General features: G+C 32.6%; 1 protein-coding gene across 1 annotated transcript in view; it reads left to right on the top strand.

Annotated features, from left to right (window-relative positions):
• LOC108910537 overlaps positions 1–7,160 on the top strand; it is a 12,596-nt gene extending 5,436 nt beyond the window's left edge. Inside the window, exons 2-3 of the mRNA XM_018715158.1 lie at positions 6,361–6,483; positions 6,773–7,160. Of these exons, the coding sequence (XP_018570674.1) occupies positions 6,361–6,483; positions 6,773–6,970 (321 nt within the window). The 3' untranslated portion in view covers positions 6,971–7,160. The remainder of the gene's footprint in view (positions 1–6,360; positions 6,484–6,772) is intronic.
• The last annotated feature ends 17,581 nt before the right edge of the window (positions 7,161–24,741 follow it).

Raw genomic sequence — 24,741 nt, 5'->3', positions numbered from 1 at the left:
AACTATTTGAAATATGGATGAATCAAGTGAAATAGACGTCATTTATTTTATATTTTGTACAAATGTTTATATTTGTTTATGTGTATAGGCATGCTTAAATAAAAGAGTTTAGGTATACCTACAGATATTTACTTTGTCAAGATATCATTTTGTATCCTTATTTCTGCTGTATAATTTATTATTATTAAAAGGATATATGTAATATTGACCATGCGTAGAAGAAATTATAACTTTATATTATTTTTCAGTAATGTTATTTGTTTTTCATGTACCTACCATTTTAAGATTCATAATCATAACTAACTTTTTCTAATTATCAGTTCGTCATTGTTACCATATTCATGAAGGTCTCAACATTAGAAAATTTCCATTTCAGAAGCGTATTTGAACTATATAAAATGTGTAGCTTTTTTTTAATGCTTCTGATATTGTTTTGTGATATTTTTATTTGTACGATGAATGGCAAAATTCGTAATCCATATTAGAAACTTTTTTCAGTGGCTTCTCAAAAAGAAAGAAATTCTTAGTAAAAGTTGCCGCATCCCCAAACTAGAAGAGCATATTTATTTTTTTTAATATACAATGTAACTTTTTTTAGTTCGAATTAAGTCATTCACAATACAAATAAAAATATCACAAAGGAGTATTAGAGATATTTAAAAAAATACTCACACTATTTATACTATTTCAAAAACGCTTTTGAAATGAAAATGATCTAAAGTTGAGAGCATTATGAGAACAATATGGTAATAAAATTATTATGTTACTCAAACATTTCTGAAAATATACTGAAACGTAAAACAAAAATATCGAGGGCATAAATGGAACATAAAAAGAATGTTACTGAAACCAATTTTTTGAAACGTTTCATTGGAAACGTATTTTGGGGAGGACATCTTGGGCTTCTAGAACGTTACCAGAAGGTTGCATGGATTTTTTATGAAACGGTTCAAGAAAAATGGAAACGTTTCTGAAACATGTCAGAAACTGAAAAATGTTTAGTGGGTATGTTTTCCCAATTTGCGTGGTAGGCCGTCTGCGGTTATTGGCCACGGTTCCGGTAGATTTGACGGGTATTGTGACATGCACGGAGCTTTTTAAAAGATTATCTTCTTCTTTTCGAAACACGAGCGAATTTCCAACTTTTTTGGAAACATATACATTTAGACACCTCGCAACAAATATCTCGCAATAAAGCGAATAGGATGGTAAAGGTCAGCCCTCTTACTGGTGCGTAGAGAACATAATGAAGCCACGCAGTGTAAAACTTCGCGCCCCGGTATCGATACATTTATCGCCGGATATTACCGGTGTCATTCGGCGCACCGGAAACCGCAAGCCAACATCCGACATCGCTCTGACCATCAGATCCCTCGACCCATTGTTACGGATCCCCGATACATCGAAAAATACGCAGAACGCCGTGTTAGCAATTCAGGATTTACGGACGGTTGAACGACCTAATTCTAATTTTGAAACGAAGACGTCACTTATATAATTCGCTTTAACATTGTATTGTTTTTGTTGCAAAATATTTCATCTGAATTGCCGTACATCTTTACTGGGTCATGGTGCAATCTGATGTGTATATTATCTGGGAAACATGGATCTGTGTTGGATTAGTCTCCGCATTATTTTGAATGGAACTGCAACCGATTGTGTTGTAACGGCGAATTATTTTTATTTGAATATGAGCATTAAAATTTAGTTACGCAAGGACTTATGAATGTGTTTATATAATGTAGAACGCTACCTGAAAACTCATTAAGGGTTATGTAAATAAATAATATTTATTATAATATAAATAACATACATCAGTGAGTAGTTCTGAGTTCACTTGTAGTGTTTGGATATCTTCTTTAGAAAAGTTGTTAGGTAATACCGAGAAAAATGTGTGAATGATTCAAAACTTACCAAGAAAATATACAGGTTGTTTCAGAAAGACCTCCTGTAAATACAGGGGGTGATAATACGACAAAAAATAAGAATTTTTTGTCTTATGAACGATATGTCTATCTACACTTGTTTTCGAGATACAGAGCGACAAAATAAAATTTTTTAAATAGAATTTTTACGAAAATTTCCAAATGGTGCGAAATATTTTTATGAAATTTAGTATTCCGGGGTTTTTAAGGACGCCAAATACACTGGTCTAATTATTTTTTGTATATTTTATAGAGGGCGCTAGTTATGCTACATTCGTATTACATTTTAAGTTCTAATTTTTTTGAGGTTAGGTTTTTTAGCATTCGGGCTCCAATTTCTAATGTACAATTTTATTTGGCGTTATTTTTTTGGCGTCCTTAAAAACCCCGGAATACCAAATTTCATAAAAATATTTCGCACCGTTTGAAAATTTTCGTAAAATTATATTTAATAATTTTTATTTTGTCACTCTGTATCTCGAAAACAAGAGGAGATAGACATATAGTTCGTAAGATAAAAAATCGTATTTTTTGTTGTACATTTCATGTACGGGGTGTCCAAAAAAACAAAAAATATGTCTGAGGTCAGAGGAGTAGACTACCTTTACTTTTCCATGGTAAAATCATTTTAAATACCTTTGCTTTTTTTCGTAAAGTATAAAATAAATCAAAAAAATAATTTACTTACTTTTTAAATTTAGTAAAAGTATGTTTAANTCATGAATATGGTAACAATGACGAACTGATAATTAGAAAAAGTTAGTTATGATTATGAATCTTGAAATGGTAGGTACATGAAAAACAAATAACATTACTGAAAAATAATATAAAGTTATAATTTCTTCTACGCATGGTCAATATTACATATATCCTTTTAATAATAATAAATTATACAGCAGAAATAAGGATACAAAATGATATCTTGACAAAGTAAATATCTGTAGGTATACCTACTCTTTTATTTAAGCATGCCTATACACATAAACAAATATAAACATTTGTACAAAATATAAAATAAATGACGTCTATTTCACTTGATTCATCCATATTTAAAATAGTTCTCACTAAGTAGTTGCTCTTCAAATTATATCGAAACGTATAGTTGTTGATCCATTTTTAGTTCTTGTCCCTTGTCCTCTTGTCTGTAATAGGTAGTGGGTATAACTATATTTAGGTAGATGTGACGCAAAATTGGAAATCTCTATACGCACATATCGTTTTAAACATTTTGCATCAATATTCATTATTTTATATGCACCTTACAATAACCACAACTGCACACACTACAAATTATCACATATAATAGCGTCAAAGTAAAGATGAATAACAACGAAACCAAGTAAACTGACAAACCGCAAACCTAACCTAACTTAATATGAATTGAAACGACAAACGGGAAACAAATAAACTCGGGCTGTTACGCGCAGTCTACGCAAGTCACGAACATAGATTTTTTCTAGACTTGTGTTATAAATATGCTACCACATTTTTTTTTCTAATTATGTCTATATAACAAAGGCAAATGAACTAACGCTTGAGAAGGATTGGGGATTGAGAGCAAAATTTAACTCATGCCGAATGTTCCATAAGATAAGCAAAAATAGCAAAGGGTTGTTCGTCTGTTATGTTATGAGATCGAAAGGGAATGTTTCGAGTAATGTTTCAAACTCTCTTCAATTTTAACGTTTCGGCTATGTTTCACTAAATAAGTTTTCAAGTGCTACATTTCTGTAATGAAACAGAAACGTTTCTAGTTAATGTGTCAAATGTTTAGTAAAACATCTCATTTACAACGTTTCATTTACGTTTCGTGTTTAGTGGGGGGTGTTTCAGAAAGACCTCCCGTAAATACAGGGGGTGATAGTACGACAAAAAATAACAATTTTTTATCTTATGAACTATATGTCTATATCCTCTTGTTTTCGAGGTACAGAGCGACAAAATAGAATTTTGACGAAAATTTCCAAATGGTGCGAAATATTTTTATGAAATTTAGCATTCCGGGGTTTTTAAGGACGCCAAACACGCTGGTCTAATTATTTTTTGTATATTTTATAGAGGGCGCTAGTTATGCTACATTCGTATTACATTTTAAGTTCAAATTTTTTTGAGGTTAGGTTAGCATTCGGGCTGTAATTTCAAATGTACAATTTTATTTGTACATCTCAAAGTAGGCTTAAGTCAAAACTTATTGATGGATGTCTCATAAACAACGCATACATTCTTAGTAATATTTTATACACTAATTAACTTTATATCAAAATTTTAGTAACTGTAATTAGTCATTACTAACTACAGTCACTAACAATCACTAAAATTTTGACATAAAGTTAATTAGAGTTAAAATATTGCTGAGAATGTATGCGTTGTTTATGAGACATCCATCAATAAGTTTTGACATAAGCCTACTTTGAGAAAAGTCACTTATTTTCTTCACCGTAATATTGTAAGAGTTCAATTAAATGCCTTTTTTCTCGAAAACCGTCCACATTAGGAAGTTCTAACAAGAGTACATTATTTTTAGAAAATTAAATTGTACATTAGAAATGGAGCCCGAATGGTAAAAATCCTAACCTTAAAATAATTTGAATTTAAAATATAATATGAATATAGCGTAACTAGTGCCCTCTATGAAATATCCAAAAAATAATTAGACCAGCGTATTTGGCNTAATGTAGAACGCTACCTGAAAACTCATTAAGGGTTATGTAAATAAATAATATTTATTATAATATAAATAACATACATCAGTGAGTAGTTCTGAGTTCACTTGTAGTGTTTGGATATCTTCTTTAGAAAAGTTGTTAGGTAATACCGAGAAAAATGTGTGAATGATTCAAAACTTACCAAGAAAATATACAGGTTGTTTCAGAAAGACCTCCTGTAAATACAGGGGGTGATAATACGACAAAAAATAAGAATTTTTTGTCTTATGAACGATATGTCTATCTACACTTGTTTTCGAGATACAGAGCGACAAAATAAAATTTTTTAAATAGAATTTTTACGAAAATTTCCAAATGGTGCGAAATATTTTTATGAAATTTAGTATTCCGGGGTTTTTAAGGACGCCAAATACACTGGTCTAATTATTTTTTGTATATTTTATAGAGGGCGCTAGTTATGCTACATTCGTATTACATTTTAAGTTCTAATTTTTTTGAGGTTAGGTTTTTTAGCATTCGGGCTCCAATTTCTAATGTACAATTTTATTTGGCGTTATTTTTTTGGCGTCCTTAAAAACCCCGGAATACCAAATTTCATAAAAATATTTCGCACCGTTTGAAAATTTTCGTAAAAATTATATTTAAAAATTTTTATTTTGTCACTCTGTATCTCGAAAACAAGAGGAGATAGACATATAGTCCATAAGATAAAAAATTCGTATTTTTTGTTGTCCTATCACCCCCTTTACGGGAGGTTGCCATGAAGAACGTTAACATTTCTTGTATGGGGTGTCCAAACAAACAAAAAATATGTCTGAGGTCAGAGGAGTAGACTACCTTTACTTTTCCATGGTAAAATCATTTTAAATACCTTTGCTTTTTTTCGTAAAGTATAAAATAAATCAAAAAAATAATTTACTTACTTTTTAAATTTAGTAAGTCTGTTTAACATAATTTTAAATATAGTAAAGTCTTGACTATACTATACTGCTAAATAAACTTAAAACGGGTCTGTCTATATTCCGATTTAATAAGCCTTATTAATAGATATGTGCGGTACTGTGGTTTTAAATCTAGCACATTCCTCCAAACCTTAGGTGTCCCTCAGGGATACATTATCGGACCTATTTTGTTTATTGTCTTTATGAGTGATATCGCTGTAAATCTCGATATGTAATACTTTTTATATACCGATTATATGAAGATATGTTGTCAGAATGAATCTATTTTGAACTTAATCCACCACTTAATATGAATTGACAAAAGTAGGTTTTGTCTTTCAAAGAACTTTCCGATTATTGTTTGTAGACTTTCGTAAGATCAAAAATCCCCTCTCTATAGGTATAACATAAATTTTTTTATTAGAGAGAGCCCAACGCATATTTTTCTAAATTTTCTGCTTTTGTACTTGATGGTGTTTATCCTACTCGAGGTATTCCATAGGACTATTCTTGAACCGTATCAATTTGTAGAGTCTTGCCAATAGACAAACTACGCACATTTTTATATTTTTGCACGGTCATTCATTGTCAGTCATTAAATGTGAAAGGATTATTAATTTCATTAATTACAGACTTCCAAGATACAACTCTAGACATAATGCTCTGTTTCCAATGCCATTCGTTTTTATAAATGTTTTATCACAAAAAAAAACAAAAAATTTCCTTTGAACGTCTGTATATTGATAATAGTAGAAGTACGCGTGAAAATCAGTACAAATCAATAATTTAAATGCTGTTATATATTCTTACCCGTGTGTTATTTTCCAGCAATTAGACGGTTATATCCCTGGACAAGACTATCCGATTTACAACGAGGTTCCACAGGGTTTGTCTTTTAGATGTGACCAGCGATTGCCAGGATACTATAGCGATCCCGAAGCTCAATGTCAGGTATGTTGACAAGCACAAATATTACTAAAAATGTGGGTATCACTGTTGCAAACAACATCTATTTGCTAATTTACATGGTTTCTTCTTAAACAAAATCAGTTACAGTTGTTGTGCCCTTAAATGTTGATTATAAAAATTCAATAGTTCAATATAAAAAAGAATGTCTAGCAGCAATAGTTTATGTCCTTCTAAAAATGCCAAATGTTTGAATAGTTTCTTTCCTTAATACCCATGAAAGACTACATGAAATGAAGAAGGTATATACACATTATATTTGCTTCTGTTTCAGGTTTGGCACTGGTGCTTGCCCAACGGCCAAAAATTCAGCTTCCTCTGTCCTAATGGTACCATTTTCAACCAGTACGCGAGAGTATGCGATTGGTGGTTCAACGTAGACTGTGCCTCAACCCCCAACTATTACAACGTCAATGAAGATCTTTACAGGGTTCCTTCTTACAGCAACCAACAGCGTCACGATCAACAGTAGATACCTTTGTAAATGATTTGCTCATCCCAGTTACGAAGCGTACTGCTGGTGATAATAGGTCGTGGTTTCCATACTTTGTAGTTCATTTAACCTTTTCACCATGCAAACCATTACAAATTTCTACTACTTTAACTTATTCTATCACCATTTTCAGTAACATGAGTTACACCATTTCTAAAAGACTTGTAGAACCAAAGACATGTCAGTAAAAGTGTAAATCCTTAACATTAACAAATCTGGATAGTGCTATTAACCATCTTTATATGAATTAATTTGTTCTTTTTAATATCTTGGGTGTATTTTTGTAGAATATTTATTTTTTTGTACTAGAAAGTAGTTTTAGATGCCTTGTATTGAAGCAAATTTACTAAAAAGATTATTCTAATGTACATATAGGCACAAATTATCAACTGTCTAGTAAATTTACTTTGATCAAGGCGAATTTGTATAAATTGTAGAGTATTTTTGTATCTATTTATTTTATCGTTTTTATAAATATTTTCTAGAAATATTTATGGCAGTTTTATTTAAAATCTCCTTCTAAAGAATAGTCTTTAATGTACTGATAATTCCAATAGTTTAATAGCTGTTACAGTTTTCAGAAAATTTGTTCAGCATTTTTTAAATAATTCTTACTGAAAATTCGGACAACTTTTCCTAATTCGAACACATTAACAGCTAGTTACAAAAAATAAACTTTTTAAGGTGGCGATCCAGAGCGCAGTTAAATTTCTATAAAGTTTTGACATTTAGTTGACAGAACGTATTTTATAAATATATGGCAACCCATTTTAGTGCATTTTTTTGAGCGAAATGGACATTCTCATGATTCCCGATGTTAGATTTCAATGCATTTGTATGGATTAAAATTGTAAGTACCAAGAATCACAAAAAAATTATGATTAATCTTCTCCTTGTTCCGTAGTTTGCTAGCGTTGATAATCATTATAGGAGAAGTACTATACGTTAACAATTATAAACATAGTTATACTCCCAAGTACTTTTTTAACGAAGTTGCTGATTTTAACGACATCGTTGAAAAGGAAAACGATGATTCTGGAATGGACATTGAAAAAAGATCCTCGGAGGTAGAAAGCTTTGCAACTAAAAAGCATGTGCCAATAAGTCGTAGTTTTAATACATTAGCTTTAGATATTACTAAATCACCCTTAAGGTCTAAAAGTAAAATCCATGACATCAAGAATAGAGAGTCGGAACTCCACAACCATAAAATTCCTAAATTTAATGACATGCCGATTTTAAACGACAATTTCCGATTAGAACCCCATTCTTATCAAAAGCGTACCAAAGAAAATATCTTTGACATATCACAAGCGTACAAGACTAAAGATCGCTCTCCTGATAGTGGGTATTTTATGGTCAAAGAAAAACATTCGAAAGCCAGGCATAAACAGAAACATATTGATCACTCTGGAAAAAAGAAAAAGACCAAAAAACATATGTTCAGAGAAGCTAATTGGAAAAGCATGACTGATGGTGATACAACAGAGCAAGGGAAGTTCTTACAATCAAATTCCATAACCAGTAAGTCATTATTTACTTTATTTATCAATTCTCTTAACGTTTTACTAAATTTATGCAGTTATTAATATCATTACTATTCAGTGATACAAAACTTAATTACCTAAACCCTTGAACCAGTCATAAAGCAATATGACATAGTATCAATCCTACAACATTTTGTTTATCTACAAATTCACTGTAAAAAATATCAGTACAAACAATATAGTCCGGTCAAATTAGTCATAAAAATAGTTGTCAAATAATGAAAATTCCGACAGAGCTAAATTTTGGTGGATACCTTGGGTACACCATTAGAAATAAAGTGTCAAAAGTCTCCATCGATCCCATATGTGCTAAAAAAGTTATTCGGGGTCAAAAGTCAAAATTTGTAGTTTTTTGGATTTTTTTCGAAAACGGTAAGTTTTATCAAAAAACTTGTTCGGATAAAAATTATATATCATAAAATTATTTACAAAAATGGTCCTTACACTTTTTTTTCTAAGAATCACCATTCCTGAGATATCGCGATTCAAAAAGTTGAAGGAGTCACGTTCTACATAATATTCACATATATGCCACGTATATACATAGTCAGGTACTAAATACAAGTAAAAATGCCTATTTGTGTCTCTTATATGTATAAACTATACTATTCTGAGAATATACACTCAAAAGAAAGTCAGTCCCTTAGTCAATCTCCTCTACCCGCATGGCCTTGAATAACATCTGGATACTCTATTGTAAAAACTTTTGTAAAAAATACACGAAACAAGAAACAAGTATAACTGTCTTGTTTTCCTCCAATATCGGCTTCTGCTAATCAACACTTGTATCGAGTATACTATCAAGTTCAGACATGGCTAGTCTATCAACTGAACCCAGAAGACTGGGGTTGGAAATTAACAGATAATACTTTGGAACCGATTCAAACTTTACTCCCACCTGCTCCGGAAAAACTCCTAAACAGTATTTTTTGCAATTGCAAAAAGGTTGTAATGATAAATGTGGCTGTAGAAGAGTAGGGTTACTGTGTTCTCCAGCGTGTACTAATTGCAAAATCCAGTCTTGCTCAAATGTAAAATTGAATACAACAGACGAAGATTCATGTGATTTCGATGAAGAGACAGCTGATTCATCTTCAATTGAACAATTTATGAACATCCAGCAAGAAGAGGAGGAGGAAGAAGAAGAAGAAATCGAAGAAAACATGACTGTTGAAGTCGACTTTGATAAGTATGAATCAGATTAAAATATCAAAAGAAATCAGAACTACAGTTAAAGTCAATAACCAATATCAATAATCATCATGCAGTTAAAAGAGTTTCGTCCCTGAAAATTCCGTCATAACAGTTCGTGGAGTAGGCCTACCGGGGAAACTACGTTAAAAAAATACAAAAAACGTGCCAAACTACACTACCTCACAGGTGGTGTGGAAATGTGTGCATATCATGTAGAACGTGACTCCTTCAACTATTGGAATCGCAATATCTCAGGAATGGTGATTCTTAGAAAAAAAAGTATTAGGACCATTTCTGTAGATAATTTTAAGATATACAATTATTGTCAGAACGACTTTTTTGATCAAACTTACCGTTTTGACATTTGACCCCGAATAACTTTTTTAGCACACATGGGATCAACGGGGACTTTTGACACTTTATTTCTAATGGTGTACCCAAGGTCTCCACCAAAATTTAGCCCTGTCGGAATTTTCGTTATTTGAAAATGTCTATTTTGGCCGGACTAATAAATGTATTGACAATTCTTTTTTGTTAGACACGAACACATACAAGTCGGGCCACTGCAAAAACTGTGAGGACGTTAGGAAGCTCTTCCAAATACCAATATTGGAACACATCTTACTAGACGCGGTAGAAGACAACGATGTATCTGTCGTACGCAATAATACACCCCTAAAGCTTATAGTTAGGAAAGTAGCACCACACGTTCCCTCAGATGTATTGGACAAGCCGGCAAACATACGCTGTCTGAAATACATTCTAAAGAAACGTCGGAAAAGACACGGGACGTATGTCTCTCTGAAGCATAGAACAAAAAATCGCAACCACGTATTTAGGAGAAAGGTCGATCCGTCAGATATACCGAGCAGTGACCAGTACCAAAACATAATTAATTTCATCGTAAAGAACAAAACTTTTGACGAATCGTATACTTTTGTTCCGATAGTATTTGCCACTGTTAGTCCTGGTGTTATAATTACGCAGGGTACCGAAGCAGCGACAGAAGTACAGAATGTAAGTAGTACAACGATTACCACATGCATCCCTATGCAGGTTACCAGTCAACTTGCTACGCATCAACCAGATCCAAGTGCCGAAAGCACAATCCTGCAATCGTTGAACAATTTGGCAGATGAGAATACTAACACATCGAACGACATGCTGTTCCGTGTACCTACCTTTAGTGCATCAGCAGAAACTCCAACTGAAGTTAGCGACCTCACCACAAGCTCAAATCTTGTGGTGGTGAGAAATATTGCACAAGAACTCAACGACAGGGTGCCCCAGTTGAGGCGGAACTTCGCAGAGATACTGAAAAGGGAACGGGAGAACAAATCACTTAATTTTGCAGGAATATTGAAAAGAGAGCAACGTAATAATACCAACGGTGCGGAATCTCAACAGAACAGCACTAACGTTGAATCGGTGACGACAGGACAACAAAACAACAATAATAAGAGTCCTAATTATGCAGAAACACTTAAAACACAACAACCAATCAGCACAAACAGTCCCAATTATGCGAATACACTAAAAACAGAACCCTTAACCAACACAGAAGCTCCGAAAATAGAACAAAATATCACCAACCATCCCAACAAATTTATTTCTACCGAGAGCATTAGAGAAGTCACTTTGCTGGAATCGGGTGCAACTGATACTGTCAACCTGCCAACAACAACTACCATGAATCCTTTGTGCGTGGTATCAACGATAGCACCCAATACCACCATGAGTACTGTTCAAAGTAATACTAGCGGAAGCATCCCTGAAAGCAGTAGTACCGTTGTTAGCAGCGCTGAAAGTTTACAAAGCACTACAGGAATTATAAGTACTGAAAGTACTGCACTTAAAAATTCCGACATGATTCCTGGGATCCTTATTTATCCCAAGGCGAAGTCGATGAAGAAAAGACTAGCTGAAGACTTTTCCGTCGCCGACGATAACGCTGACAATAACAAGTTTCCTGGAATATATGGCGATACGGGAGATTTAAATAAGGCAGCTCTTAATAAAGTAGGTGTCCAAATGCTCATGATTTTTCAAAATTAATGACTTTCAATTTATTACTTCATTAGATTAGTATAGTTTTTAGATTTAGCAGTTGCAAAACACTGTATTGTATATTTGTAGTTTGTAGTAGATTGGCAAGCCTTCTTGAATAAAATCGATGATTGTTTCAGTACATAGACTTCAATCCGCTGCGAAAGCTAAAGAAAGAAGTTGCACTTGACTGCAAAAACGAGACCGATGAAATGTTGGACACCCTCAGCAACCTAGGTGGGGACAACGGCGTGGCAGTATCTTCCATGACCTTTGAAAATATAGATGCATCTTCGAGCACAAATACCACTTCCCCATACGACAACACAGAGAGTTTAACCACAAATGATATAGAAATCCAGACAAATATAGATTTACAATCTGTCTCCAACATTATGCCTAATCTCACCATGGATCAAATTCCTGGACTGGACCAAAATGCAGTAGCAAAGGAAGATTCCGCGATAATGGGAAAAGTAAACATCACATCACCTAATACAACAGTTTTAGAAACAATTATCACTGTCATGTCAACTGCTGCTACTAGCGCCAGTACCATAAACTGTAACACCTCGGACATTAACAGCCAAACAGCGCCAGAGACAACAAAACCTACAACAGTCCCAACGACAGTTATATGTGAAACTCCCGCATCACTAAGCGTGGAATCCCTTCCTACAATTTTACAAACTGAACCATCCCAAAACAAAGCTGCAAGAAACGTCAAAGAAACGCCCCAGGACGAGAACGACAGGGAAAAGGAAATCTCAGCGAAACTAAAGAGATTGGAAACCGATCTGAATTTGGTAAACGAAGTGCAAAGTATTTTGAACGGAATGACAGGCAACCACAAGATGAACAAGAGGGAAATCATCCCGCCTCGCTACGACGAAACGACGACACTTTTCCAGTTGAATTTGAAAGTAGTGGCTGACAGTCCCGTCGCCAAAGTAGACGCCCTTGGAAAGCTTCTAAGATGGAAGGAGAATCAATCGAATGACGAGTGCAGGGTGAGGAGGAGGACTCGTAAGAAGAAGAATAAGAAAAAGAAGAATAAAAAGATAAAACACAAAAAAGTAGCGAGACATCGACGTTTTTTAGGCCTGCGCACCCAAAATTTTCTGTAGGAACGGATAACCGATTACTTGAAGGTCCGATAGGACGGAAAGGATATTTTTCAGATGTACAAGCGTTCTCTTTCAATCCTAAGGACACGTTTAATTCGCTGAAGAAGAAATTGAAAAACATAACTAAAATTTTTAGCGTAAGAGATAGCCCGAATTTCAATTGGCCTGGCTGGGAAGACGAAGAAACTACCAAAACTGAAGTAGGTGGAGGGACTACAAAGGAACATTTCAAAACATATAAAATCCACACAACCTTAAATCCTCATGTGACGAAACAAACGTCCAAACGTATTTCTGAAACGAAGTGGATGAAGCCTAATTGGGATATAGGACATACCAGGATGTCGACCAATAGAGAAAGTGAGGCGCCCGGAGGAAGTACAAAGCCACGTAAGTTTATTAAAATTTTAGTAAAATTCTCTGTCCTGTCGGAAAATCATCTAATCTACTGTAAACCCAACAAATCCAAAGGAAAAGTCTATCTAAAGAAATCTTTCAATGTATCCTAAAAATCATGTATTCTATCATAGAATTCTCCAACTACATACTCGTAAAATCTCCTTCCTTACCTATGCAATAGTTATTACATTACATTTTCTAAATTAATTAAAAACTGTTTTCTTTTTATTTGCTACACTGAAATAAATAACCCTTTACGCCAAAAGGGTTATAGCCCAGGGAACGAAGAGATAATAAAACCTCCGAATTTATCTCAAAGTAGATAAATCCGATTTTTATGAAAATTTGGAATTAAGCTTATTTCACCCTGTAGATGAAAAGTTATATATGCTTGATATGCGCTTCTTATTTTTAGGGGATAAAAGCCACGCCTTTCAATAGTTTATGGTATGATAAATAATTTATTACAATATTTCAACCCTAAAAAAACTACCCCTAATAACAAAAAAAATAGTTTTTAAGTTTGAAATGATTTGATAGTACATACAAACAGAATAAATTAAATTCTTTTACCTGTTTATAATACAATTTATAATATATCGCATTGTTTTAAACATTTAAAAACCACCGCCAATAACAAAATATAAAAAAGTGGCTTTAAATTATTTAAAATGAATTATAATGCCTTTATCAGATCACTGGGTTTCTTAAAAATCACCCTCATTATACAAATAAAAACAATTTTATACATTTAAAGATGATAAGTAGTTATTAAAAGATTAAAAAGAAAAAGTGAAGGTTTCTATGTAAGTATATAGAATACTCCAAAGTTGTGGATAACCAAAATATTGATATGCTCCGAAAATTGAAGCGGTAAGGTACCGTTGGTTTTTTAACGATAACTTCCTTAATTTTAACGATCCAAAAACGATTTTATGGACAATTTCCACTGCTAAAAGTACTGTAAAATTGAATATTTCTTAGAACGTTATTTTTGAGGTTAAAGGGTTTGAAAAAACATGACCTTTATCCTCAACTGCAAACTTCTAGCAGCGACATCTCTGTTAATTTTTATCCTACACAAATAAAGAAAAAGGCCAAAATATTCTGTGAAACAAAATCAAAACTTTTGTACTCTTGAATATTTTTCGTATCTTTTTTATTTTTAAAGTTATTTTCAAAAATATGTTATTTTTTTGGAATTAAAATTTTTGTTTTTCAATCAAAACGTAATATTCTCAAAAATATGCATTCTAAACCGCTTAAACTTGTATAATATATTGTTAGCACATAAAAATGTAAATTGTAGAAGGATTACTTTTAATTTTAAATCTCGTGAAAAATTCAGCAGTTTTTGTACTGATTTTTTTCCGAAAAAGCGAATTAACAGTTTTATTTTGACCATAACTGTTAATTTTGATGCTAATGCCTTAATGTCAAGTTCATTTTAAAGATTTTAAAGTACTTTAAAAAATGTTCTGTGCATTTTTCTTGAAAAGTAGAATTTTTTAGTTATTTTACGTTAAATGCGTCCAATATAGTTTCTGGCGGACATGAAATTATCTTCAACTAGCCGTATCTCAACACCTATTGCACCTACATAAATGAAAACAAACTAAATCTTTTTCTTTTTCTATAAGCTTCACTTCCTTCGTGATGTTTTTTTCCATAGAATGTCTATTTTCCGAGTTATTCGAGAAAAACGTATTTTAAAAAAATGTACATTTTCAATCACCAATAACTCAAAAATATCAAAAAATGTATGTAAGATACTTTTTGCTTAAAATTGATTGCTTCATCGATTCCTGGGGTTATTTTCAATATTTATTTTTCACCCCCTAGAAGGGCTGGCTTCCATCCCCTGGGCATAAGCTCTCATCGGCACTATACATATAACTTTTGTGCAATTTTATAAATTTAAATTTGCATAACAAAAAGTATCTCCCTTTGAGAAAGTAGATAATTCTTCACGACACAATAATCACTATAATAGTTATTTATAATATAAGTGTTAAAAGTGACATTTTATTTTGTGAGTGTGGAATATTGGAACCCCACGAACAAAATAAAGTCACTTGGAGGATTTTACATTAGCTTTGATGATTTCACGACTAAAATAACAGAAAAAGATTATTGCAAATGATGCTACAAATGGATTTTTAACGTAAACTTAGAAGTTTACGGTGAAGAATATTAGATAATCTTCAGTCACTACGTATATTTCATTGCAATCAAATAAAATTAGATAAATTAAAAAATGTGTCAGCTCATTTTTTGTTCCTTATTCTCCATTGTCCTTAAAAAATTAACAAACGTTTAAAAATTCGGTTCTTGCCAATTCAAATCAAATATTATGTTGATTTTTTTGATATTTTAAGAAACTACCGCAAGCACCGGTAAAGACACTTCTACCAGACACAGAACTTTGTCGTTTCGAACGAATCATGGAATTGGACACAAAGCACCAACGAGCCACGTAATTAGTGAAAAAGTTGTACCGACAACTTCCCACATTGACGAAAGTAATCTCACAAAATATATTTATATCTTCTTGGAAATTAGATTTCTATCAAAAAAAGCAAGCATAGATACACCAGGAAAATTATCGAAAATAAAAGAGAAACTCGAAAAAATTCCTATCTCATCTCATGAGTAAAAAAATTTTATTAGCTAACATTTCTATTTAAACAAATAAGGGAGGAATACAGTTTTTTCATTTTGCAGAGAAAACCATCAATTTTAGCGAAAAGTGACTCTTGAGATAGCTTGTAGGGAATAAAATTATCTACAAAATGAGACTTGTTAAATTAAAATCGGTTAATAAACAAAAAAGTTATTGCAAGAAAAAACAAGAAAAGTGAACATTTTTTAATTTGTTTATAACTATCGCATTTATTGTTAAAATTTTATAAAACCTATGACAAGCTGAGGGTTTTGTCATACTTTAAAAGTGTGCCAAAGGTGGGCGCTGTAGGTGCAATAGTTTTCGCACAGTTCAATTTGTTTATAACGGAGACTCCAAAAGTTATGAACTTTAAGCCTCTGTAAAGGCGTTAATTTTCAACCAAACATGATTCTGAAAGCGTCATTGTAATTTTAAAGACGTAATTAAACGACCTATTAAAAAATATGACCGTTTTTTGACATTAACATTCTCAAATTGTGCATTAAAAAACCATGAGTTTTTCGCTTTTAAACAATTTGAATAAAATTGTTGCTATTTATGCTACCTCACCAAAAATAGATTCAATGGATAGCTGGCAAAAAAATACATTTTTTTTAAAGCACCCTCTACTACCAACAGGAGCCAAGAGAAGAATTTTTTTTTAATCGTAGCACAATTGTTTATAAACATTAAGACGAATTTTTCGCCAAATAAAGTTTACGACGTAAACTACAATTTCCCGTGAATTGCATTGAAAAATGTGTAAAATTAACGACTCACGAGCCCTTTAAAGAGAAGGTACTTGCTAAATAAACTGTTTGGCGTGGTGGTGGGGGAAGCTCGTCCAAGCGAGTCGCGCGCTAGAAAAGTGAAATCCAAGTTCAAATTGATGCGCGCTGTAAATTTTGCAATGTCTCGGCTTCTATTAATCGTAGAAACTTATTTTTTTTAACTGGGGTAGCTTGACGAAAAAATAAAAATGGGCACATTTACGAATTCCTAGAATAGCCCTGAACCCCAGAAAAAATGCATCTTTTATATTTAATTTTTTTTAATTTACAAAAATGTCACAAAAATTATTGTTAAAAGAAATATTAATTAAAATTTCAATTTCGGAATTATTTTACTATTATTAAATAAATAAATGAAGCTATCGTTCATTTAAAAAGTTATTTCTTTTACATATTAAGGCAAAGTAAATTTGTTTTTTCAATATTTTGTTTGCTATTTAATTACGATTTAAATGTAAAAATAAAGTAAAAATTCATAAATTATTTTCAAATTATTAATTCTCACAAAAATAGAAAAANATTAATATTTCGTTTAACAATAATTTTTGTGACATTTTTGTAAATTAAAAAAAAATAAGTATAAAAGATGCATTTTTTCTGGGGTTCAGGGCTATTCTACGAATTCGCAAATATGCCCATTGTTATTTTTTCGTCGAATTTTATTTGCTTGGCCTAAGACGATACCTGCCAAATTCACTGCAACTTTGAATATTGTATTGATTTAGATTTTTAATATTTTCAGAAATTGGCACAAGAACTTACAAAAGCACTTCTATGAAGCACAGAACATTATTTCGAACAGGCCACAGATCTCAAAACAAGATAACAACGAAACATAAAACTAATGAAAAGATTGCGCCAATAACTTCCCGTTTTGAAGAAAGTAAGTAACGTTTTACACAACAATTGAAGAATTATTATATTTCGTGCTTTCTAGAAACCTCCTCAACCACCGGCAATGGTACGCCAACGAAAGGCAAAGAATTATACGAATTTGAAGAGGCTGGACCTCAGAACGATATAGAATCAGACTACGAAATCACGACGGAGAATGTGATAAATATGGGGTCACCAGCTGAAGAAATGAATGAATTCGAGAAAAACAAATTGCACAGCGTTGCCGAGGACCTGCTGAATTCCAAAAACTTCGAAGCGACCTTAGGCTCAACCAAAGAATCCGAACCCACCCAAAACAATATAATAATGGCTTCCGAAGTGTCAGAGAGCGATGAAGTGAAAGATTATTATGAAAGGGCGTCGCAGATTTTGAACGAAGACGATCTAGGAATCTCAGAGAGGTATACCGAGATCGACTCTAATGAAAAGAAGAAGCTTTTCAGTGCAGCTGATGAGTTGGAGAAGGAGGAGGGTAAATCGAGTTTAAGTCCATATACGGAGAGTTCCACCGTCGTTGTAGTGACGAAGAAGGTGAAAGTGCCTTCGACTGAATACATTCAAAATGAAGAGGATGCGAGGAAAGGCTGGAAGAAATATAATTGGGATATCGAACACACTCGGTTAGCACCTGTATCTCAGGAAGTTGAAGTTTCTAAGACCACAACGACAACCCAGAAAACTAGAGGTGGGTCGTATAAATAGTTTTCAGAACGACCAAGATACTCTACAAGGTGTCCGGAAACTGTGAAGAAAATAACAAACAATGATGAAGTCATTTGACATGTTGTCATAACTTTTTCTTCAGACAAGTACATATTACTTTTCTCCAATTTGATACAAATTCCACCTATTTAAATGGCAAACAAATATTTAAGCAGTAGTAGACTTAATGAACCTTATTGACTAATACTCCAGGCATATTAGATCGTAAAACCTGAAAATGCACCCCTTTCAGTTTTTTAATTGCAGCTCGAAAACGAAGCAAAATTTCCTAAAGTTCACAGGAAAAATTATTTAGAGAATTGAATGTCCCATCGAAATGGCTTATTTAAGAAATTTAAAAGGAAAATTTTATTCCAAAAATCGTTAATAAACAACTTGAAAAAAAAGCAAAAAATTTATTTTTTTAATTTTTTTTTACTTGTTTGCCTCTATTTTTTCTTAGTATAGGTATAGGCATCGCTTCATAGACAAAAAAGTAGATAAAATTTCCTTCAAAATAAGAGGTATTTAATAATATTTTTGGATGAAAATTGACTGAAATATGGCCGCTCAAACTTAGAATTAGCCAATTTTTCGATTTTCGTTGAGATTACCCTTATACGTTTTAATTCTAATTTTTTTGCAAAAAAGGAAGGAAATAAGACGTTCAAGGATTTTCATCACATGACTTATTCGAAGGGTCGTTAAAAATGAAAAAATTAAATTAGAGGGTTGAAATTGAAGATAGGGGTGAAAATGCACTTTTTTATATATAGCAAGAAAACGAAGCAAAATTTCGGTATAGTTCATAAGAAAAATTTTGTTTTGAGAATTGAATTTTCCATCGAAATGGCTTATTTAAAAATTGAGAAAATTAAAAAATCCAATTTTTTGCTTTTTTAAAAAATTGTTTATTAACGATTTTTTGCATACAATTTTTCTTTTAAATTTGTTAAATAAGCCGTTTCGATGAGAAATTCAATTCTCTACAAAATTTTTCCTATGAACTATAGCGAAATTTTGCTTCGTTTTCGTCCTATATTTAAAAAACTGCATTCTCACCCCTACCTTCAATCAGAGGCGGATTGGGTATGCGGGAACTCGGGAGGTTTCCCGATAGGCCGCGGTCATTTTGGGCCAGTCCGCGCTGTAGAAGGATGAAAAATATTTTTCTTTCAAAAAACGGGTCGCTTGATGAATGTTTCCCGGGTCTGTTCATCTAGCCAGTCCGCCTCTGCCTTCAATTTCAACCCTCTGATTTAATAATACCCCCGGTTTTTTCATTTTTAATGGCTCTTTGAACAGTGAAAAAGATGAAATTCCTTGAACTTATATCCTTCCTTTTTTTGCAAAAAATGAGGATTAAAGCATATAAGGATAAACGCGACGAAAATCGAAAAATGGGTTAAGTTTGAGCAGCCATAATATATCAGTCAATTTTCATCTAAAAATACTTTACAACCTCTTATTTAGGAAATTTTATCTACTTTTTTTTTATATGAAGCAATGCCTATACCTATCTTTACTCAAAAAAAAACTAGAGGCAAAAAAGTAAAGAAAAAATAAAAATCGATTGTTTTGCTTTTTTTTAATTGTTATGGCTTGTTAGAAAATTGACGGCTAAATTAGGAATATTCACAAAATGACTAAATGTTAAGCATGAGTTTTACAATTCGATATACCCAGAAGAACCCTGTGAAGTTTTATCTCGATCTAGCGAAGAGTTTCTTTGTTTCAAAGAGACAAACTTTTGAAAAAAATTAAAGGGTCACGTTTTTTAAGCTTAAACACTTCATAATTATGATTAAAGTGGAAAAAAATATTGAGGTTTTCTCAGATTTTTACCGCAAATAACGTTTAAATTGATAAAAAAAAAAAATTTTCAAAATTCGAAATTTTTGTTTTTTTTTTTATTTTTCGGAAAACCTCCCAGACATTGAAGAAAACAAAATCCAATTGTTTCCAGCACGATTCGGCTTTTCCATCCTATGCTTCTGTTCGTCAACTTTTAATTAAATTAAAATTAAACTTGATGTCCCAAACCAGATTTTGACCCAGATTCAAACCGTTTTTTCAGACATTTTCCAATTAATTTTTGTGTAATCTATAATCACATAAAAAACAGTTTTTTTTTCAAAAGTACCTTGAGTCTCCTCTGAAAAAAAATAAAAAAATTATTTTTTTCGGAAATTATTTTGACCCTTTAATTTTTTGCGTTAGTGTATGTATATAATTTTGTAATAAAAATATGCAAATATTATCTTATATTTACTATTTACTACCTTGAGTATATTCGAAAATCTAAAAAAATTGGAAATTTTTTCGAAAATTTTGAAAATTATTTGAAATTTTTGAATTTTTTTGAAATTTTTAATTTTTTTGCAATGAATTAACATCGAAAATTCCTTTTCAATTTTTTAAATAAGCCATTTCGATGGGAAATTCAATTCTCTAAATAATTTTTCCTATGAACTATAGCGAAATTTTGCTTCGTTTTCGAGCTACAGTTAAAAAACTGAAAGGGATGCATTTTCACCCCTATCTCCAATTTCCACCCTCTATTTTTTACGTTCAAACTAACTCGATTGGAGTATTAGCTTTTTATCAAAGGTCTTTGAAAAATGTTTTGAAAACAAGATAACACAAAAATCATCTTGTTCCAGGTCAATAACATAAATCGTTTTTGAGAGAAAAAAACGAATTTAACGATTTGTGACAATATTTTTCGACTACATTTTCTATTCAAATCCTGATAACTTTTTTTACGTTTTCAGAATTTTTACCAAATAAACAACTACAAAATAAGTAAAATTTAACTTTTTATGGGTTGCTCAAAACATTAAATGAGTTTTTTCTCATCACGAAGGCCTTTTTATAAAACCTTTTGATGATGTCTAATATCAAACTATTTAGTTTTTGGAAATATAAAATAATTCTGTCAATTATCTAAGTTCGTTAGGTTCTTTTTTTACAAGTGCAGTTTGTTATCAACAATAATTGTTCTAACTTTGACTGGATAGAATATTTAACAAGACGAAGAAAAAGAGTAGAATCCTTAAGTTTTTGTTCATAGTTTCTAGACACCATCTATAATTGACAGGCTTTTTCAAAGCCACCAGATGCAGTGTGAGGAAGAAACTTGAATTGACTATAAAAATTATTAAACTTAGAAGTAATTGAATACATATTTGTTCCACCTTCAGCAGATTACTCAAAAACACATATTTTTTTCCAATTTCAGGCAAAGTAGCGACTAGTCCCTCATTTTTTTTATCCACAATAGAAAATAGAGCGTTTGCATATTTTTTATAGGCACCAAATCATCCATGCCTCCTATTTCGGTCAAAACTACTAAAATTCATAATGAACCTACCGGATATGAAATAATCGGCGAAGATGAAGAAATCGAGCTACCCACACTAGAAATAAACGCCCCCTTAGAATATAGCGACAAAAGCACGTCCGAATACTTCGAAATCAACGCGGACGATGATTTTGAACACGAGTACAAAAAGAAACTGTTCAGTCACGCCGATTTTTTGCTGGATCCGAAAAATTTCGAGGCAACACTCGACATTACGGAAGAAACAGAGAGCTCGGCCTTAAACGATGAAATAACCAACGAAGGTATAAGTGACACCTCGCCAGAAGCGGAAACGCTAGAACGCTTCACCGAAATAGACGAGCAAGAAAGGCAAAGGTTGCATTCTGTTGCCGACGAGTTGCTTAGATCGGAAGAAGAAGTCAAAGGTGATCATGAAATTCATCATCATAATTCGTCTTTTTCATTACCTAAGAAACACGATCTAAATAATTAACCCGAACCGTTCACGGATAGACCATTCCATAATGTCTATCACGCTTTGCGAAAATTTGATATTCTATCCGAGGAAAGATCCAGTTACGTAGGTAATAATTTCAAAATTTGTCCAGGTGCGAGGTAGGAAAACCGAAATTTTTTGTTTGTTTTTCATTCGCCTTCGTTGATATTATGAGGATTAGTTACACTAGATCAATATCAAAGGTTATTAACACTAAGATTCAGAAAGTAAACACAGTGCATTCAAAAATTATAATACCTAAAAAACTGATCTCCACTTAAAGCGACACCCTGTATATTAAAGTGACTTCATGATCAACCATTCTACTCTTTTTTTTACCAAATTATGTTTAGAATTATTTCCGCATAGAACTGTTCCCATCGTATTTTCTTTGGTTCTTCCAGTGACGATACTGATATTGTCTAAAAGAAGATGCTAAAAAGAGAACGATTCTTTTTTATAGTATAACTAGGACTAATTCAAATCTCCTTAAACAGAAATGAGTTCATGAAGGTATTGAATGAAACAGTCAAGGTAATAATCGGAAAACTAAAGAACACTTCCCTAAGTGCTAACAGAAGAAACTTTTAAAAAAATGGTCCTGAAACTCAGACAACGTTGAAAAGTATGAGAAGAAGAGAAAGAATGGTAATAAATACTATGTCCAAAGGAAGCACAGAAATACCAGAAGAAGAGGAAGAATGGTCGAATGGTCATAAATTCTAGGAAAGGAAAATGATCTTCAAGCAACTCAAATGATCAAAATACGAATGAAAACAATTACAATTCGTTATCTCTTGGTTAACTTACAATTTTTGTTTTTATACATCGTGAAAAAACAATTTAAAATATATTCTCTTACTTGCCTACGCTGAATCGTGGTACATTTATGTATAAATTACAAGACTTTTTTATCAAGCTTATCGATTTTTGATTTTTTGATATATCGTTCAGTTTTCTTACCTCGACCCTATCTATGAATAACTTCATGTAAAATATTCGTTAATAAATAAGACGTCTTTCAGAGGAGAACAATCTGAGGAATCTGAGCACATCATTTATGTCAAGTAAATATAGAGGAACCACCACACTTACCACAAAATTAAAACCTGAAGAGGAATATAGCGCGAGCACATATACAAAACCAGGGGAAACTCCTAAGTCTTCTTCTCAGGAAACAATATCTTCATCTGCGACTACAAAAAGTTCATCACATGCAGCTAAAGAATATGAAACAAATACTAGTGAAAGTACAACACTGAAAACCAATGTAACAGAAATAGAATCACCTACTGAAAAGTTATTTTCCCACAAGGAACTGGAAACATTATTAACCTTGGAACTTGGAACAGAAACTGCAGAAACAAAGGGTAAAGGAAAACCTACCACGACCGAAGAAAACCTTAAAATGTTGTTCCCAGGTAATCTATAATACTATTCCTCATTTAAGACGCCCTTAATATCAAATTTCAACTTTTTCAACTCATGGTTTACTATTATATTACATATAAATTTTTTTACAGATGAATTTCTTCATAAAGAAACTTCTAAAACTCCCGAAACCGTGTTTGCCACACAAGAAACGCCATCTACATACGCAGAGGAAACTTTAACTGGATCAAGCGAAATGGAAAGAAAGAAATCAACTGAAACATCGACGACGACTCTTCAGTCGAGTAAATTCACAAATGCAACAGCAGTTACATTTGAAAATGTAACACAAAGCTCTATCGAGTCATCACTGTCTACAGAATTTCAAACATATCTCACCCAACTGCCAACTAATATGACTGAAGAAGACGGGACATATACAGAATCAAGCGTGGAAAGCACAAAAGAAACGGCTGCAACAAATTTCACTATGAATCAGACACTAACTTCAGCAGAAGGGGGCACGCAAACTGAAACAAAAACACAAGGAGAATATGAAATTTTTGCACCAATAACAACTGTGGAATATATTAAAGGGAAACATGCTTCAAAAAGTGAAACAGAGTCGACAGCAACTGTAAGAGAGACAAGTTCTGACTATAGCAAAGAGCTAAGTAAGGCAGGAACCAGTACACTGACCACAGAGAGCATACCAGAGGAACAAACTCAACTAGAGTCAATAACTAAAACGACTCTCACAGAACTGAGTAGGAACAAAGAAAAAAACTCCGAAATAACAAATATTGAAAGTACAAGCTCCTCAGGCGAATACGAACAAACAAAAATACAAATTACCAAAACATCTCCTTTAGGAGTTGAAGAGATTCAAACCGGAAGCACGGCTAAAGAAGAACACATAGTACCAGCGGCTACAGAATATAATGAAATGAAAGTACACACCATGTTGTTGCCATCAAGTACCATGGGAGTTACATCAGAATACAATACAGAACATAAAATAATACATTTATTACCAATATCTACTGAAAGCTATGAAACATTTGAAACGGAAAAACATTCTACTGGGAGTGAGACAAATAGAGAGTTTGAAACTTCTGAACAAACAATTGTAGAATACAGTAAAGAATTCACAACGTCTGAAAAAGAAATGCTTACTACTGAACATATAC

This window comes from Anoplophora glabripennis, unplaced genomic scaffold, assembly GCF_000390285.2.
Source record: "Anoplophora glabripennis isolate ALB-LARVAE unplaced genomic scaffold, Agla_2.0 scaffold501, whole genome shotgun sequence".
Taxonomy (NCBI): Eukaryota; Metazoa; Arthropoda; class Insecta; order Coleoptera; family Cerambycidae; genus Anoplophora; species Anoplophora glabripennis.
This window is presented reverse-complemented; position numbering and strand designations above follow the sequence as displayed.